Consider the following 19,765-nt stretch of genomic DNA (forward strand, 5'->3'; position numbering starts at 1 on the left):
AATCATCAGAAACATTTAAGTCAATCATATTTGGGTATCAGAAACATTTCCCTGTTTCCCTGCTGCCAAAGACTGATTTAAAAATGAAAAATTGTCTCATCTTCATAGACGATGGTGATGGTTTATTATTAAAAACGTGTCAGGCTATAGCTACGGAGCGTTGTTGCACCCCTGGTGAACTGTGCCATTGCTTCACACTGTGGTGAAGAGCACCAGTTCCTCACGCAGCTGTGAGTCTGGCATTTTCACATCACAGGATGCAGCGCTGGAGTTTGTCTGCAGGCTGGTGTGAGTGTTTGTAATTGTACTGGTTTGGAAATGTCACATTGAATCTGCCTGCTGAAGATGATGAAGCCAACTACTTCCACCACACACTCATGAGCGAACACACACACAAACACACACACACACACACACACACACACACACACACACACACACACACACACACACACACACACACACACACACACACACACACACACACAGAGTTAGACAGCCATAAACAGGTGGGGTGCAGGGGAGCAGCTTTGCCGGGCGCTTGTGGTGTGTGTTGTTTGTGCTGATGCCAGCTCTGCTCCCACTCGGGGCTCTGGTGCTGTCGCTAGTGGGAAGGTGAGAGACCCTCACTGATCCACAGCAACATGCAACAGGCCCCCTCTGTATCTGTCTCTCTCTCACTCTGTGTGTCGCTCACGCTTCCTCTCTCTATCTATCTCTTTCTTTCTCACTCCTATCTCTCACTCGCTCCCTCTCGCTATCTCTCGCTTGTTCGCTCTCCTTTTCGCAGCTGCAGCTCTTTGCCGTCTCCATGGAGACTGCCTCATGCTCAGCCAATCACTGAAGCTCAGACCACAGGAAATGTCAAGCCCAGAGCCCTGGCAATTAAGTCAATCTGTGTGTGAGCGCGTGCTTGTTTTGTCTTTTTTTTTTTTCTTCCTCCCTTGGATTACTTTTATTCATTTATTCATTAACTTCACTTTTTGAGTGGGCACGAAGCATGACCCCCTCGGTTCTGGCAAGGCGAGAAGCTTTTTGCGGTTCCCTTTTGCCAACGTTATTTTAATCGCACTCTGTACCCTGTGATTGCACAGACCTGTGTGTTTTGAACAAGTGATGCGGAGTGGGGGTGGAAGGCTTGTCAACCTTTCGAGCTTCAGTATTGGTCAGTTGCTAAGCAGTAACTCTCGCTTCCCCCTGACGATGTGTACAGATATCAGTCACGTGGCAGGGACCCATGTCCAGGGTCAACTCTGCTAAATAGGGTCTGTTTGTTCTAACTCAGTGAAATACATGGCAACCCTTTCTATTGAAGCTTTGTATGGAGATGTCCTAACACTCAGATGTGTTGGGCTTACAGCTCCCAGCCGAGTGCAAATGAGTTGTGTCTTGTGTGTTCATATCTATAATGGTGTGTGTGTGTGTGTGTGTGTGTGTGTGTGTGTGTGTGTGTGTGTGTGTGTGTGTGTGTGTGTGTGTGTGTGTGTGTGTGTGTGTGTGTGTGTGTGTGTGTGTGTGTGTGTGTGTGTGTGTGTGTGTGTGTGTGTTTAACCCCTACAGAAAGTTCTGGGAGACGTTTATCTCCATCTGCCATGACAACAACAGCCTGCACGGCATCTCCTTCGAGCAGATCAAGGCCCAGCTGGAGGCACTGGAGCTGAAGAAGACCTACGTGCTCAACCCCCTGGCCCCTGAGTTCATCCCCCGCGCCCTCCGCTCCATGCCCCCGCCGCAGGCCTCCAGCAAGCACCAGCACTCTCCTCCCAAGGTGGGCCACTCCACTCACTCTCTCTCAGGCACACACCAGCACTCTCCTCCCAAGTTGGGCCACTCCACTCACTCTCTCTCAGGCACACACCAGCACTCTCCTCCCAAGTTGGGCCACTCCACTCACTCTCTCTCAGGCACACACCAGCACTCTCCTCCCAAGTTGGGCCACCACTCTCTCTCTCTCAGGCACACACCAGCACTCTCCTCCCAAGGTGGGCCACTCCCCTCTCTCTCTCTCAGGCACACACCAGCACTCTCCTCCCAAGTTGGGCCACCACTCTCTCTCTCTCAGGCACACACCAGCACTCTCCTCCCAAAGTGGGACGCTATTTTCACTCAGGCACACGACAGCGCTGGGCTGCCAAGCCACAGCTATCATTTCATTAACAGCCCCACACCCCAAACCATCGTCCCCACACCCCAAACCATCGTCCCCACACCCCAAACCATCAGCCCCACACCCCCACCCCAAACCATCAGCCCCACACCCCCACCCCAAACCATCAGCCCCACACCCCCACCCCAAACCATCAGCCCCACACCCCCACCCCAAACCATCAGCCCCACACCCCCACCCCAAACCATCAGCCCCACACCCCAAACCATCAGCCCCACACCCCACACCATCAGCCCCACACCCCAAACCATCAGCCCCACACCCCCACCCCAAACCATCAGCCCCACACCCCAAACCATCATCCCCACACCCCAAACCATCAGCCCCACACCCCACACCATCAGCCCCACACCCCAGCCCAAACCATCAGAACCACCACCCCAGCCCAAACAGTGGAGGCTCAGGCATTCTGGAACGTTGAGTGCTCTTGTTTCTCCTCAATGCTGCCATATTGTGACGAAGTGGGGCGCACCTGTCCGCCCCTGACCCCGTGACCTCATGACCTCTGCATCGCTAAACCATTTTGTCTCTGCTCTTCTCTCCTCCAGGCCAAGGGGACACTGGCGAACCACTCGGAGCACTTCGCACCAGAAGGGTTCGGTAAGGAATGAATCAATGTCTGTCTGTCTGTCTGTCTGTCTGTCTGTGTCTGTCTCTTTCACACACATTGCTTTCTGGTTTTAAATGGAATTTTTCATGTGGCTCTTGCTAATGCTTGTCAACTTGTATTTAACAACATTTCTATTAAGTTTATGTGTTATTACATTTACTTTAGTTGTATTTGACATGTAAAGGTCAATGCAGTGACGTGCAGCTGCCATAGTAGCAAACGCTTCAGCCCCCTTTCATAAGTTTGGGGTGTGATATTATTAGAGCGCTTTCCAAAAAACGTCACTGCGAATCGAGGTCAATCGTCTGTAGGGCAGCCAAGGAGAGATCGCTGAGGAGAGGGGGAAGAGGGGAGGAAGGAGAGGGGGAAGAGAGGAGGAAAGAGAGGTGTAAACTAGCGGTTAACTGCAGGCCTCCAGGGCCTTGAGAGGATGAGAGGGCTGTGGAGTGGATCAGGAGTCGGTGTAAACAGAACAGCACATGATGGAACTACTTGTCTAAATGACTCTCATTAGCGTCCCGCGTGCGGGCGTGCGTGTGTGTGTGTGAGAAGGGCTCCCTAAAGCATCTGGTGGAGTGTGTGTGGAGGACTTTGGAGAGACGGCTGGGAAGAGGAAGGGCTACTCTGGTTGCTCATGTTGACACCAGGGCCTCTCCGTCTCTCCTCACATCTCTTTCTGTCTCTGGGTCTGCTCCCATTCCTCTTTTTTAATTTATGTTCCTCCTCTCCCTCCCCCTCTTTAGTTCAGTCCAGTGCTGCTGTTCTCATGGGAAACCCCATCCAGGCGTTTACCCCACCGGTGGCTGGTGGAGGGGCCACAGGCTCCGCAGGGAAGTCCCCCAGCCCAGTCCAGAGGGTGGACCCCCACACGGGGGCCTCCATCCTCTACGTGCCTGCGGTCTACGGGGCCAACATGGTCATGCCCATGCCTTTACCTGTAAGTACAGTCAGCTATTCTCCGGTCCACAAGTACAGAATTGGACCAATCCACAATAGATCAAAGCTCTGGAGCAGGACTAGACAGATGAATTGTCCAGAGTGCATATAAATCTAAATATATATATATATATATATATATAATAGAAATGATTCACAAATGTCTCCACTTTAAAACCCTCTGGTCTGGTCTGGTCTGGTCTCCCCTACCACAGCTCCCCTGGCCGGGCTACCAGAGCCGCTTCCCCATGGATCCCAGGCTGATCAACCACCAGGCAGCCATGGCCGCCTACAACCTGAACCTTCGCCAGCCGACCAGTCGAGCTTCTCCGGGCCTGTACGGCCTCAGCCACCCCTCCCCCCTCGGCCTCACGCCCCAGTCCAGCACAGACAAGGAGCTCCTGCAAGACGCCAATGCCGCGGGTACAGCCACACATTACCACAGTTCTCGTATCAGTCACGCCAGACATATTGGTACACCCATACCAGCTCCTATTGTTACTGAGTCTTGTCAGTTCCTATGGTGACAGTTTCCACGGTAACATCAGGGTTTCTACTTTCACCCCAGTCACACAACTTGATGTGTCAACTGCTCCCCCAGTAACAGCAGTAACATCAACACCAGCTCCTATAGTAGCACCTTTCACATCACATATAAATAAAGTAACACTATATATTTTTGAACACCCTGGCTTTACATAATAACACCTAGCCCTTACAGTAACCAAGAGTACAGGTCCTCGCTAGATTCAGCTTGCTGTTGGTATGGTGGTTAACACTTCCCATGTGTGCTTCACAGGTAAAATGGACATGAATGGGAAGGTGGAGCACGGCCGCCTCCTGACCCCGGAGAGGAAAGCTCCTGAGCTGAAGGACAAGCAGGTGTGCACTCTACCTCCTCTCACAACCCGCCATATCCCCCTGTGTCCCCCTGCCTCTGTGGGTAACTGTTGTGTCTTCTTGCAGGGAGAGTCTGACCAGGGGCCCAACAGGAGCCCCGAAGCAGTCGGCCCCCTGGGCTACCCCGCCGGGCGCCTCCTCCGCAAAGACGCCACTTCCGGCACGCCCCCGGGCCCCCAGAGGCCCCTGGGCTTCCCCCACCTGACCTCCCAGCACCACATGCCCCCGCACCACCACCCGGCGTTCCCCCCTCCGCACGCGGCCGGCGGCGGCCAGCAGTTCCAGCAGCAGCAACAGCCGCCCTACGGCCTGCCCCGCCCAGGCCCGCTGCGCATGCCCCCCCACCAGGGCCCGCCCTTCCCCACGCCCAACGCCCCTCCCCCCACCTCCTTCTTCCTCCCGCGGGCCCTCCAGTCGCCGGGGCTGGAGGGGGACTCCTCCGATCAGCCTGCCGTGCCCGAGGACCTGAAGGGGGCGCTGAGAGCGATGCCCCCATCTGCAGCCGCAGCACCGCCGCAACCGCAGCAGCTCGCTGTGCAGCACGCACACGCCCAGCACGCTCACCAGCATGCACACACACACCATCAGAACATGCACGTCAACAGCTACGGGGAGGACGCTCTGGATTCTGGAATGGGTGAGGGACTCGGTAAGCTCCCACTTGTATTGCTCTGAAATAAATCTTTTCATGTCATGAATTTTTAAACATGGTATCGATACTAATATGATCTGATATAATCTAGAATGTAATGTTATTGAGGGGATTTTCATTCTCAAATTTCAAATTTCATTGTCATTTGTTTACCAAACATCTGGTTTGGCTCATTAGCATAACTCGTTAACTTCTTTAGGGAGTACTATGATTGGGGTCACTGCATGAAAGGCACACTGGGATTGTTTTGGTTCCTCTGGAGCAGCCTGGCGCTTACTAAAGCAAGATGTCTGTCTGTCTCTCGCTCCCTCTCTCTCTCTCTCTCGCTCGCTCTCTCTCTCTCTCTCTCTCTCTCCCCCCAGACCCCCAGGCCTCGTCCAGTCTGGAGCTGATGTCCCAGCAGGCTCGGCTGGGCCAGTGGGGCGAGCACGCCCCCTTCCTGCCCCCGGGCATGGCCGCCTTCCCCATGCAGCCCCTCTCCCACCTGGGGCAGCCAGGCATGCGGCTCCCCCAGCAGCTCATCAGGACAGGCTGGGGCCTCCCGCCCCCGCAAGAGGAGGACGGCCCACCCAGAGCGCCTCTCACCAGGTGAGCAGGAAGATGGCCATCCTACCCCCCTTACCTGGGATGGTCCGGGGAAGAAAACCAATCTCTGCATCTCAAAGCAATGTTACAATGTTGCCTACTGACTAGGAGAGCAGTTTGTTTTTATGGTTTTGATAAATGCTCAACAAGGTTTGTTTTTTGTGCTCCTGTGCACACAAATCGGTATGGTGGTGATAAGTGTTATATTTACAGACCGTCAGCAGACATTTAGAGTACTATTCACTAGAAATACACTTCAGTGGTGTAGTGCAACCTTGATAGCTGCTGGCAGAACTATTCTCTTATTGTTATAGAAGGGTGTGTGTGTGTGTGTGTGTGTGTGTGTGTGTGTGTGTGTGTGTGTGTGTGTGTGTGTGTGTGTGTGTGTGTGTGTGTGTGTGTGTGTGTGTGTCTGTCTGACTACCTCTCTTCTCTGCCTTTGTTGCAGCAGGTACCCCGGGCTGCTGCGTGAGATGTCTGCACAGGAGCATTATGAGCAGCAGCAGCAGCAACAACAGCAGCAGCAACAACAGCAGCAGCAGCAGCAGCAACAACAACAACAGCAGCAACAACAACAGCAGCAGCAGCAACAACAGCAGCAGCAGCGTGAGCCCCCCGACATGCCCCCCCCTCAGTCTCGCCTGCTGCAGTACCGCCAGCAGCAGGTGCGTGGAGCCCCAGGCGGGGAGATGCCCTCGCCCTCCCACTCCTCCGCCTCCTCGGCTGGCCCCTTCCACGGCTACCCGGATCAGGGCCGCGGCGACATGCAGCAGGCCTACCCCCCCCACCAGGCCTTCCCCCTGCCCCCAGACCACCAGGGCCACCCTGCGCCCCTGCCTCTCAAGTACCTGCTGCCGGAGGCGGCGTGGGGGCACCCGGGTCTGGCTCAGGGCCACATGCTGGGTCAGCACGGCCTGCCTCTGGGCCTCCAGAGCCTGGGGCCGCGGCCCGAGCACAGCCCTCTCCTGCTGCAGCAGCAGCATAAGCAACAGCAGCAGCAGCAACAACAACAGGCCACACACACTGCCCTGCAGAGCTTAGAAGAGGTGAGCAAGCAACACACACACACACACACACACACACACACAGGCACACACACATACATGCTAACTGTGTACAGAGAGTAGAGCCAGTGAAAAAAACATATATACACATATTATCCTATCTATACTCTCCAGCGTGTGATATAAAACACATATATACACATATTATCCTATCTATACTCTCCAGAGTGTGATATAAAACCTCACACTGAGGGCCCTAATTAGAAAGGGCAACAAGCTGTGCGTTATGTGTGTGTGACATAATGAAGGCACTGAATGAAATGGCCAAATGAATGTGCTCTGGTAAGCAAAATAGCTTGACGCAATGCCCTTCTCTGTTGCGTGTAAGAACCTGCGGTGTACATCTATGAATCAAGGGCTCTTAATCCTGAACATAACTGTGTGCCAGTCCTGTCTTTATGTGCCGAACGCAGAGAGCCTGTTTTGATACTTTGGTAGCGTCCGTCCCCCCATGCCTGTTATACAGGAGCTGTCTGAGCCTGCAAAGAATTCATGCTTTTACAGAGAATAATTTCAGTGTTGGTGTGATTAGTAGCGCAGTGGCAGCTAACAGGTTGAAGCAGGTGCCTATGAGCTCCCTGATGGGTACCAAGCCCCCCCCGCTCCCCGTTGCCACGGACACGCCCTGCCAGCCAAGGTGTTGGGAGCTGCAGTGAAGTGTTGATTTGTGTTAAGCTGTTTCCCGCAAAAGAAAAGTTGTTGTTTCTACCCTAACATTCATGCCTTTCTCTCCTCTTTGGTCCCCTTTACAACTTCTCTCTCTCTCTCTGCCTGCTCTCTCTTTTTCTCTCTCTCTCTCTCTCTCTCTCTCTCTCTCTCTCTCTCTCTCTCTCGTTCTCTCATCCTGTCTCCCTCACTCTTCTCGCTGCAGTATGAACCCCGGGGTCCCGGCCGGCCCCTTTACCAGCGGCGGATCTCGTCCAGCTCTCCCCAGTCGTACCCTGACAGCCCTCAGGACCCACAGCCCCCCGCGCCCCCCTGCCGGTTCCCTCCCGCCGAGCTGTGGCCCTCCAGCGGCCCCGCCTCCCTCCACAACATTCCATGCAACGGAGCGAGCCCCCTGGCCCCTCACAGGGACAACATAGGTACGGCACCCAGGAACCTAGTTCACACTTTGGTTCTCGTAGTAGATTGGTTCACTTGTACATTGATGTATTTCTGCTACTGTAATGGAAGAGTTTTATCAAGCAACTACGTATGTGAAAAAGACCTTTTAGAATCCCTATTGATATCCTGTGTGTTGGATAAAATGAAATAAATTGCGCTTGTGGTAATTAGCTGTGCATTTACAGTGTTGAGCGACCCCTTACAACACTAATGTGACCTCGCTGTTTCTCAACAGTTACTAAGGCCATGAATACCGCGGAGGATGGTGGGAAGGCGGAGGTCCTCCAGGCGGCCCCACACCCTCCCAGCACCACGTCTCTGCAGCATCATGGACAGTTCCCTCCGCTCCTGCCCAGCAAGCAAACCCCTCCTGACCCGGGGGGAGGGGGCAGCCCCAGCCCCGCCGGGCCCCACAAGACCCCCACCATGTCGTACGCCAGCGCCCTGCGGGCCCCCCCAAAACCACGGCCCACCCCCGAGCAGGCCAAGAAAAACAACAACCCCCTGTCTCTGTTACAGGAGCTTAACATAGGCAGTTCAAACAGTAGCAATGGGTATTACTCCTATTTTAAATAAATCAAATGCATACCTGTAAACAAAAAAATGAAATCTATATGAAAAAAAAAAAATGGAAAAATAATCAAGAAAATGAAGAAAAAAAATTATTTTGTCTGATTAGGTTTTTTTTCTCCGCGATTTTCTTTTCTTTTTTTTACTTTTAATTTAGCTAGTCGTTCTTTTACAGTTTGACAATTGTGATTTTGCAAACGAAATTAAACATATATTCAAAGTTATACCAAAATGTTGGGCGAATACAAAAATCACAGGAAAAAAAAACAAAAAAAAGATTTATGGGACAAACAAATGAATAAAAAAGAAAAAAAAAAGATTTTTAAAAACATATAAGTGAATTAGCTAACCACTCAGTTGCCTGTCCTCTGCTTCCCCCTTTTCAGGAATTATGTCTGCTTTGTTTGCATCGATTCATAAAAAAGTAAAATTGTTGAAGTGATTTTTCTTATATATATTTTTCTCTTCAGCTGGCTTTTCATTTTGAGATGATGTTGAATTCTTCCTTTTATCAATATCGGTGTGTTTCCTTGTGCTAGCAGCTGAGTGGTCAGTTGATTCTCTCACACACGCAAACACATACACAAAAAAAAAACTATATAAAAAGTTGTATAGATGTAGACAACCCTTTTCTCAGAACTGTACATATGAATAAAAAGACCTGAATGAAATAGACCCACGTCTCCAGATTGCAGTCTTTCCTTTCACAACAAAAAAGCCGAAGCATTTGAATGAAATGCTGTACTGATAACTGATGAGGAAAAGTGTATTTGAATAATTTAGAATGAAATACTTCACTGAGAACTGATGAGGAAATTAAGTGTATTTGAATCATTTAGCATCTTTAGCATTCAGTCTTTTTTCTCCCCCTTGTTGACTCGATTTCTGCAATGTTTTTTGTGTGTTGTTCTACAGAAGCCTGTGTGTATGTTGCACCTTCACACATAATTTGGACATGTAGACATCAAATGCCTCGTTTTTGGAGTTTCCTCATCAACGCTATTGCTTATGCACAGAAAGGAAATTGCTTCAGAATAGATGCTGAAGTGTCTGCCTTAAAATGTGAAAATCTCATCTACAATGTTAGACCATGTTAGTGAATTAGCTGGTTCAACTGTTGCTGTTACGTTTTATTTTCCGCGTAAGTGACTTTTAGTCCAGAATTTAATCCAGTGATGGTTTTAAGAAGAATTACTTTCTCATCCCTTCACATTTTTAGCAGTACAAAGAGATGTCTACTTTTTTTCAATGTTATTTTTCCACCCATTTCCAACCAGCTGTGCCATTCCATTGAGTGTCAATCATAAGAGAAACCTTGGAGACGCTGCCTCTGCATGGGCATCAGCGGGTCTGTTCATGTTTCCTTTTCACACAATGGAATCCTATTTTCCTGTTATGTCCGACACGTCTCACAGGGTCAACAGATAGCTACAGCTCTTGCTCCTTCATGTGGCTGATTGTGAAGATGAGCCATTCAATCCCAATGCGGAACACAAACACAATTGTTGAAGGGTTTATTTGGTGCAATAATACTTTATTTCATATTTTCGGTAAAATACATGAGTAAACGAGTCTCTCGTGAGCTGTAGCATATATGCTGTTTTATATTCTAGGACTGACAAATAGATAGAAAAGGTAAATCACTGATGACAGGCCAGTAAATGCATACAATGTTTGAACTAATCATTTGTAAACCTTCATTTAGTTTCTTCCATGACTTCAGGTCAGTTCAAACTATACTCTCCCAGTATGCTACGACTCCCATTCTCACGCTCCACATTCTCTTCAGACCGCAGTGGCCAAGAAACAGGACTGCATTTCTGTGCCTTCCGTTGGCCAATCAATCTTCAACCACATGGTACGTCATCTTAACCTCCCCTAATGGGAAGAAGAGGCATCTATCTGTTTGGGCCTCCTAATGTCCACTGCTGCTGACTGACAGTAAAAGCTTTCAGTCAAGAACCATTTGTACATTTCAGACTGAGAGGGGTGAGCATGTGACCTTTTTGAGACGGGGATTAAGATGGTAAACGTGTGTTCTCTCTCCATCACCAAACAACAAAAGCGATCTGTTGCCAGTGTGAAGGCCTGGGGGTCTGACAGCCTCTGTTCTCCTCAGCAGCACATAGGGCAGTGCATATACTTAAAGACGGAAGACGCATGACACAAGTTCGACATGATTCTCCATTTTTACTGTGTTTACTATAAGATAGTTTTAATAAAAAAAGACTATACTGCATTTTGTGTAATGACTATTGGCACTAGTGTTATGAAATGTCATCTTATCTTTTTGCGTAACTTATGATAAACATCTGTATGGCAGATATATGTGGAGTTAGCTACAGGATGCCTTCTGCACTATACCTCTGAAGTGAACAGTATCAGGATGGATTAGCTACACGATGGATTTATGATGGTTGGCTCAGGACACTAAGTCCTACGCTGCTGTGACATACACAAACACACTTCACACTTATTGGTGTTTAACATAGTAGTGGTTTACAAATTGCAACATCTGTGCAATATTCCACTCCATTGTTGATATCTCTGTCCAGTTAGTTAAATGTTCACTTAGTGTTGAATGCTTTAGTCATTTTAGGGTTAGAATGCATACTTGAAAACTGTTATATACTCACAGTAGTTGACATAACAGTAAGCCATTGCAACAAATGCACTGATCCTTTAATTCCACATGTAATTATAAATAACTTGTGGCTTAGAAAACACATAAAGACAAGCTGATAAAACCAATACCCCCAGTATTTCCCACACATGCCGACTGACTCCCCCTTGACCCTAAAAAGCTAACAAACTAAAAAATATATACAATTAAGCGTTTCTAAACTTCTGAGAAGACAGAGTGAATGAGACTAGTTATTCCCAATGCATTTTTTCAGGTCAGAGGGGGGAAATGTATTGGTACTGAGGAGAGCGGTAACTTTAGCTTTAACTTTAGCTTTAACTTTAGACAGCAATTACACGGAGTCTCCCCCCAGCGAGACTAGTCTATGGGCTCGGGTTCGTCGTCCACGCAGGTCTCCCAGGGGTTGCGGGGCATGTGCGGCATAGAGACGAGCAGTAAGCTGATTCCGCTGAGGAAGAGGAGGAGGAAGGCTGAACAGGCACACGCGAAGGACCATGAGTAGTAATACTCCATCCAGACGGTCTCCTGGCTGGTGATCATCCTCTTGACCGACTGGCGCATCACCTCCACGGAGATGACGATGCAGAGACCTGTTGGCGGCAAGGTGGAGGAAAAAGTTAAGTTTAACGGAAGTGTTTTCCTCTCGTAGTTAGAAATCTAAAGGGCAGCACATGATTTAGATATCACTCGTAGTCCTCCACTTCAATTTGATCATAGACCGTACCGACTAAAAGTGTACTAATGTAGGTGAAAAACAAGCGTAGTTTTTTTGTTCTGAATCTTAACAACCTTCCGCATTTGCTATGTATGTGTTTTTCGTCCTTTCTATTGATGCTGGTTGACCAACCCATCAGTATAGCGCTGTACCCATGGACAGATTATGAAACCATGGGCCCCCCTGCCCCCCCTTCGCGCGCGAAAAAAATCTTGTGCGCTCACAAAACATGGCTTAAATGTAATTAAAAAAAATTTCAACAGCACAATAACTAAATTCACTTAGGGACCCCCTGAGCTGTTCGGTAATCCATCGCTGGCTGTCCCCTGTATCTCACCTGCAAAGGCATAGAACATGCCAGACGGCCTCAACAGGTAGTCTCTGCCCTTCCCAAAGGCACCTAGGAGGCACAGAGTCCCCAGGAGGGTGAAAGCCAGACTGAAGATGGCGATCGATGCAGCAGAGATGTTGTACTCTGGAAACCAGGAGGGAGAGTCAGTGTTACACCTGGAAAATACAAGAACTGCCATACTGTGATGTATTTGGTCTAACATATACGTGGTTCTCATATTTATAGGCTCAGTGAGTGTACTGAACCGTAGTGTGGAACTTTTTACGACCAAATTAACTTTAAAAATAACAAGAGGACATTGGATGACATATTTAGCTTGGGTGACATATATTCTCATTCTAGGAGAAATCAGACAGGCTTGGTAACACTATTTTTCCAGACGTTCACCTTTCACTTTTATTTAGGAAGGAGCAGGCGCTGACCCTCAGAGAGCAGAGCAGGAATCATTTGGCAATCATTTGGCGTGTTTAAGGTGGCCAATCACTCAGTCTCCCCCTGATCCACAGCAGAGAGAGGTCAGTGAACTCTGACCTGTTCACACACAGTCTGATGGCTCAGTGCTTATGACCACATTATTGCCGAAATGATACACCACCGTCTGCCATTTTACGTCTGATTGAGTTCTCATCCGAGGGGTTTTAAAGGTGAGCCTGGTGAGGGGGCATCAGTGAAGGGGCTATTACCGTCTCTGTGCTCCAGAGATTGGGCTGGGAGATGGGTGGAATTGTCCATTTATAGCAAGGCTTTCCATCTCGTTCCATTTCTCCATGGCTTCCTCTCCAGGTGTTGCTCTCCTTAGCAGAGCATTGATTGAATGGGCAGTAAAAGATCATGAAAAGCTTTGCTCGTTGAATGCATCTTTAATGTTGAGCCAGGGATGTAGACACGTTTCCCTCTCTCGTTCCCTCGCAGGGATTAAGAAGACATTTAGAGGGCCCACCTACCTTTCTGTGTCTTTACCTCAAAGACTTCCGCCTCCTCCTTTGATGTGAAGTGTCTGAAGTAAGAGCAGTTCTCCGCTGCAGAAAAGAGCAGAGTGTGATCAGCAGTCGCTTTGAGACCGAGGGGCTGATGGTTATCGGCTGTCGTGGCAACACGGCAGAACTCGCTGTGAGCTCGGCCTGACATTTTCAAAAGCCGGCAGCCACGTCGCACGAGCGAGCGGCGCATGCACATGCATGATGGACGTGTGGAGGGTTGAGGATAAGTGGGAACACAGCGTCGCAGAGGCCAAATGCCAAAGCAGTGCAACCCAGCTTCAGACAGAATCACAGCGTGTGTAGGAATTAGGAATTAGTAGGGTGCATTCTCTTAGTATGTTGTTTGTTTGCAGATCTAACATTTACTCTTATGGTACACATTTAAATCTGTACTTACTGACCATGGCTCAGTGGAACATTTTGCGTCATGCAAATCCATTGTAACTTAACCATCAGTGAGAGCATCCCTGCTGTATAGGCACATGCCTGTATATGTGCAGTGGAACTCCCTATGTCCATATCACTGCTGAACCACACACACATAGACTAAGGGAACCTGAAAGTGGCCCATCTTAACTAGAGAGTGGGAGATAGCTCCCAGATATGATTGTGTGCTGGAGAGGACTGGGTGTCTGTGTGTTTGAGTGCCTGTGTCATCAGCTGCACAGGGAGGCACAAGTACTGCTATTTGGTTTTCAAATGGAGGGGGGGCTCCAATTCAGATTAAAATGGCAAAGAAGTGTATTGATGGAGATAATTTCCACTGTTAATGACTTAAGAATATAATAATCAAGTGCCTTGTATTATTAATTACCTTATATGAATCATGTACTTATGTAAGCAGGAACATGGCTTTTCTGTGTTTCTGCGTGTGTGTAACTTAGAATATTAGGTGCCACTTAGTCTGCACATGTACAAGAGCATGTTTAGACCAGAAGTGATAAGAAGGTTCGAACTGTGCTTCTTCCGACCTTGCAAAACTTCCATCCTTGCCTCGGATATCAGAAATCCACCACGTGGTTATCTCTGCTGAACGCTCAACTTCTGTCTATATAAACCTTGTGCGATGTGTTTATCATTGCTTCACTTTCATACTTGTTTTGTGAGTGAGCCCAATTGCAATTGTTGTTTGTCTAATAAATATACTTACAGTATATGCAGCTCCGGAGTCCTGAGGTAACTAGGGTGAATTTTCACCTATCATGTATCTCCCCTGCCCTTGCTGGGGTGGGGTGGGGGGGGGGGGGGGGGGGGGGCACCTGGTCTGTGCTGGCTGGGCAACAGAGGAGCTGTTTGTTAGTCTGCATGATGAATCTCTATCAGGATGACAGAGAAAAAAACAGCCCACAGGTTACCTAGCAACCATCTTGTCTTAGCAGCTGTATTACTTAAGCGGTGGGGGAGAGGGGAGGGACAGTGAAGAGAACAGATAACAGAGAAAGATGCGGGAAGGAGCGGAGAGATGGAAATGAGCAGAATAGAAAGAAAGAGAGAAAGAAAGAAAGAGATGAGGTAAGAGAGGAGAGGAGAAAGGGTGGGGGAGCAGTTAGAAAAAGAGAGCTTAAGAATGGAGAGGAGAGGAGATATTTTAGAGGAACTGTATTGTCCCCAGTCCCTTGTCATTAACAGCTTTTCATTGCATGAGAAAATAGAGGTCAGTGATCAACTTACAGTCACTGTTGCTGAAAAACCTCACAGCCCTCAAAACAACATTTCAGGAGGAAGAAAACATTCCCTTGTAGAATTGGCTGTTGATACATTTTTTGTCCTGTGGTCTAGTGAATATAAACATTTCACATACATGAAATGCATCATGGTATTGATTTCAGACGCAGTTGAATGTATGATACGAGGGTTAGCACTGGCAGTGATAGTGTTCACAGGTACATAGCTTTGTATGAAAGGAGTCGTTTTAGCCAAAAGGCAAGTTACTGTTAATTTACCCCATCATTCTAAATCCTCGCCACAAAATATTTGTGTCTAGAGGTTAAACACCCCAGTGTTTGGAAGAAGAATTTAATTGGCTTGAGTAATGCCTTCACCAATTTGTGTTATTCTCATGTTGTCTTTGTCTTAATTGTTTTTACATGGCTGGTATTTATTATGAAGGTCTTGACGTTTTTATAGTGCACGCGGCATCTCATGCCTCTTGTCATGGAGAAATGAAGAATGGAAGTGATATTTTTGGCACTAAAATTAGCCTTGCTGGTTTGTTAATGACAAAGCATTTATTCCCAAGAGAAGGTCAATTAAGAAGTCATTCAGCTTATCATGTTGAGTTTTTAATGTCTTGCGTCCTTTGTGTCTCCCCTCACCACACCAAGTGCTTGAAACAGGACCACGAGGACCTGCTGCTGCTGATCTGAATCTGTCACCACAAGTGGTTGTCTTTTTTAGAACTTTTTTTCCTTCTTATTATGGCTATTTTTGACATTCAGTACATTTAGGATTTTCATGTTGTGAAGCTTCGACTAATGTGGAAGATAGAAGAGGAGTGTCTCTTGTCCACAGACACACACACACACACACACACACACACACACACACACACAGAGAGAGAATGGCCGTCAGATTCTGGGTCAATGTGAATAGAGGACGCCAGTGGAGCTGCTAGCCTGCTAAGAGCACTGGTATCTGGGTCAGCGCCGAGCTGGTGCTCCTCTGGGGCCCCAGTGTCTGTGCCCAACTTTCACCACTCTGGGCCCCCGGGAGCTCAAAGTTTGAGTGGCACCACAACATGGAGAACATCTCATGCCCCTCTCAGAGGACCGGAACTGCCTCTGTTCTCTGCCTCTGTCAGTCTCCTCTGGGTTTTGCTTCTGTTTAGTGTCATGTCATAAATTAATGTTAAATATTTTATCACAGTAAGTTTGCGCTTATCTCCCATCTCGGGATACATCTGTCAATATGGTAGGATTTCTCTCTCTCTCTCTCTGTCTCTCTGTCTGTCTGTCTGTCTGTCTGTCTGTCTGTCTGTCTGTCTGTCTGTCTGTCTGTCTGTCTGTCTGTTTGTCTGTCTGTCTGTCTGTCTGTCTCTCTGTCTGTCTGTCTGTCTGTCTGTCTGTCTGTCTGTCTGTCTGTCTGTCTGTCTCTCTCAGCTTTCTGTTCTTTCGATATAGGTTTACAGAGATAAAATTCATTTTCGTTTTTTCAACAGAGCCCTCAGCTGCTGCACGGCAGCAGTAATCACATGGTTGAACCCAGGTCACATTCTGACAGGCTCCCGCGATCAGATCCCACCACGCTACAGTGTTCCTTGGAATAGGCAGCATATGTTCACGCAGAAGGTCCTCTTTGTAATGCTGTGTTCTTGCTGTCCTTCACACTGTTTTCTGGCACACAAGAAATGCAGCTATCAAGGCACAAACGCATGTACAGCATGGCAAGGTATATTACCTGCTAATCTGCTGATAATGGTTTAAAATACCAGCTTTGTAGGATTTCCCCCCAAAAAGTCAATCAATCACATACATAGTTTAAAACGTCCCATTGAAAAAGTCAAATCCTCTATAGTCTGTCTGATTACTCTTGTAGTTATTATTTCCCTTATTAGAAAAGTATACGCAGTACCATAACGTGCACCATTGGCCAGTGCAACACTGCTGTGGAGCCCTGCACTTGCATGACAAACATGACTGCATGTCGTCCCACTACTATTTCCACCACCATTGCATCTGTATTTACGCCTGCTCTGGTCACGGGAAAATCCTTTTCTGCGTGCACCGTACATTTTAGGGTCTGTTATGACATCAGCATGCTACCAAGAACAGTCATTTCATCTTGTAGCTCTCACTGCACAAAGGCGCTGTAATTGAAACAGTACATGATATGTTGGCCTGCCCCCAGCTCTGATATTCAGCATTCAAATCTGATTATATCTCAAGTGTTCTCTGTCTCTTGGGCCAGACGCTGTGCTCCTTACATCCCATTCTGCAATTACATCTGTGGGCAATCACGCTCCGTCGTGGCGCTGCCTGGCCCAGCCCTCATTCCCTCTTATTGGCCCTGAGACGCGCCTGCTAAACTGACAGCATCAGTAGCGGCAGCATTACAAGCAACCCGAAGGCCTGGAGGATGCGTAGAGACGAAACAGTGTGCGGTTATTACTGTGGGGGTGGGTGGGGGGAGAGGTAGCTGGCTGCCGCTGCTAAAATGAAAGAGAGAGAGAGAGAGAGAGGGGGGGGGGGGGGAGAGTGGACCAGTGAAGGTGGCCCCTGAGAGAGAGGCAGGAGGCTCAATCCCAAACATGTCTGTCGGAGCACAGAGACTGATGTCACAAGCGTGGCCATTATAGTACCTTTCATGCTTTTCATTTCCTGCTGACCTGTGATAGGTACAGGACACACAGGGGAGAAGGCAAGGTGTTGACCTGCTGCTGGTGTGTGGGTGCGTGTGTGTGTGTGTGTGTGTGTGTGTGTGTGTGTGTGTGTGTGCCTGTGGGACTGACAACCTGATGTTTAGCCTGACCTGTTTGTTAGACTAGTCTCTCTCTCTCTCTCTCCCTCTCTCTCTTTATCTCTCTAAGTGTGTGTGTGTGTGTGCGTTTGTGGAGCCACTTTATTGGAGAGAAGACAGAGCAGTGATATTGATTATCATTTATCCAGCAGCAACAGCATGCTTGCTTTCGGAGGAGTCGGTCTACAGGGAGCTGTATCAACTGGCGAGCATTCATACCGTTCCTGGAGATACAGCACACTGAGTGAAACGCTTAACCATTTCAGACACAACAGCATGAAGACTAGTATTCAACATTAGTATTCTATTGTGTTCTGTTACTAATACTGACAAATTGATAATGGGTTTACAGCTGGCTTGATAAAAACTCAGCTTGGGACACACTTGTTCAAGATATTGATGGAGCTTGGTAAACATGAATCTTATGAATAATAATAGTTTTCCTACTAAGGTTTAAAATAGCAAGTTATCTTTGGTCGTTCTCCATGATTTGCCATGCTAGGAGTTCCTTCTGCATAAACATGTCATCCACCAGTTTGCACATATAATGTAAAATTGATATTTACTAGTATATGAATGAATATTCTAGAATTTTAATGTGCCATTCATGCAGTCCTATAAAGCACATAATACATGTAAACAGGTTAGAGGCCACCTGCCCTCTGAACCCACCGCCGCCCTCTGACCTCTGAACCCACCCCACTATAGCCCTCTGAACCCACCCCCACTATAGCCCTCTGAACCCACCCCACTATAGCCCTCTGAACCCACCGCCGCCCTCTGACCTCTGAACCCACCCCAGTATAGCCCTCTGAACCCACCCCACTATAGCCCTCTGAACCCACCGCCGCACTCTGACCTCTGAACCCACCCCACTATAGCCCTCTGAACCCACCCCACTATAGCCCTCTGAACCCACCCCACTATAGCCCTCTGAACCCACCGCCGCACTCTGACCTCTGAACCCACCCCACTATAGCCCTCTGAACCCACCGCTGCACTCTTACCTCTGAACCCACCCTAGCCCTCTGCCCTCTGGGCGGGGGGTTAAGAGAACCTTGGAGATGGGATGAGATGGGATGAGATGGGAAGAGATGGGATGGATGGGATGATATGGGATGAGATGGGATGAGATGGGGTCTTGACGGAGGGCACACAGGGAAGCCCTTACCTCCCGGCAGGCTCAGGGGCCCACAGGCGGTGCCCTGGTGGTCTTCCTCGGCGATGAAGATGGACTTCTTGCAGAGTCGCCACAGCCCCAGGTGGGCTGTGTCACAGGTGGAGTTCAGCCGCTCCAGCCGAGCGCTCAGGACTGCCCAGTGGTCCGTCACTATGGCGACAAACATGGAGGAGATCCCCACGAGGATGATGAAGAACGTGATCTTCACCTTGGTCTTCTTGTCCTCCAGCATGGCTTCTCAGCTGTTGTTTACCTTGCGAGGTGTTCAGGTACTCCCTGCGCCTGTTGGTATGTTTGGTGTTTTTGTTGCTGTCTCTGAGGGTTCCCTCACCCTTGGGTAACGCGCTGTTGCCTCCGTGACGTGTGCTGAGACTAAGGGTTCTCCCTGTCAACCGGGGTACCTTCTGTTACCAGACACTAGACCGTCTCCTCGCTCCAACCTGCTGGTCACAAATCTCTGCTTCTCTGCTTGGAAAAAAAGGGGCCAGATAATAGTGCCCTAGATTTGGTACTCTCACTCTCCCTCCCCGTGATGTGTTGCTGTTATGGGCTGTGGCTAACAACGCAGCTTTTCAGGCGGATGTAATGACACAGAAAAGCTTCATCACCAATTTGCCACAAGCCCACTATGGCCCTGAAGCTTGATGTTCTCCTTTGGGACTTCTGACAGGAAGGCGTGAGTCAAATCTGGGGCAGTTTTAGGGCTCTAGTCGTCAACAACAAATCTTTACATCATCGGATTAAAGAAAGTAGTTCCCTTATAGTGAAAAGATGTCGATGGAATGTTGTCTTTCGCATACCTTGCCTTGTGGTTGTACTTCTGCAGCCGGGATTCATTTTTTGATTTT

At 48.6% G+C, this 19,765-nt stretch overlaps 2 protein-coding genes across 3 annotated transcripts in view; one reads left to right on the forward strand and one right to left on the reverse strand.

The window, feature by feature from the left end:
* The window catches only part of helz (helicase with zinc finger), a 35,195-nt gene extending 25,929 nt beyond the window's left edge, over nucleotides 1-9,266 (forward strand). The window contains exons 22-31 of one of the 2 annotated variants that reach the window (XM_031569988.2): nucleotides 1,561-1,768; nucleotides 2,716-2,767; nucleotides 3,521-3,714; nucleotides 3,929-4,136; nucleotides 4,513-4,595; nucleotides 4,680-5,262; nucleotides 5,628-5,853; nucleotides 6,302-6,896; nucleotides 7,786-7,999; nucleotides 8,257-9,266. In XM_031569988.2, coding sequence (XP_031425848.1) covers nucleotides 1,561-1,768; nucleotides 2,716-2,767; nucleotides 3,521-3,714; nucleotides 3,929-4,136; nucleotides 4,513-4,595; nucleotides 4,680-5,262; nucleotides 5,628-5,853; nucleotides 6,302-6,896; nucleotides 7,786-7,999; nucleotides 8,257-8,597 — 2,704 coding nt within the window. In that variant the 3' untranslated portion in view covers nucleotides 8,598-9,266. Of the gene's footprint in view, nucleotides 1-1,560; nucleotides 1,769-2,715; nucleotides 2,768-3,520; nucleotides 3,715-3,928; nucleotides 4,137-4,512; nucleotides 4,596-4,679; nucleotides 5,263-5,627; nucleotides 5,854-6,298; nucleotides 6,897-7,785; nucleotides 8,000-8,256 lie in introns of both variants that reach the window. The other variant, XM_012825833.3, reaches the window with a different exon arrangement.
* Nucleotides 9,267-10,104: 838 nt separating this feature from the next.
* On the reverse strand, nucleotides 10,105-19,475 carry cacng1b (calcium channel, voltage-dependent, gamma subunit 1b). The gene is made up of 4 exons (XM_012825557.3): nucleotides 18,909-19,475; nucleotides 13,247-13,321; nucleotides 12,288-12,425; nucleotides 10,105-11,825 (listed from the first exon to the last, which is right to left on the reverse strand). The coding sequence occupies exons 1-4, from the start codon at nucleotides 19,147-19,149 to the stop codon at nucleotides 11,593-11,595; spliced, it is 687 nt and encodes a 228-aa protein (XP_012681011.1). The 5' UTR covers nucleotides 19,150-19,475; the 3' UTR covers nucleotides 10,105-11,592.
* Between the last annotated feature and the right edge of the window lie 290 nt (nucleotides 19,476-19,765).

This window comes from Clupea harengus, chromosome 1 (assembly GCF_900700415.2).
Source record: "Clupea harengus chromosome 1, Ch_v2.0.2, whole genome shotgun sequence".
Taxonomy (NCBI): domain Eukaryota; kingdom Metazoa; phylum Chordata; class Actinopteri; order Clupeiformes; family Clupeidae; genus Clupea; species Clupea harengus.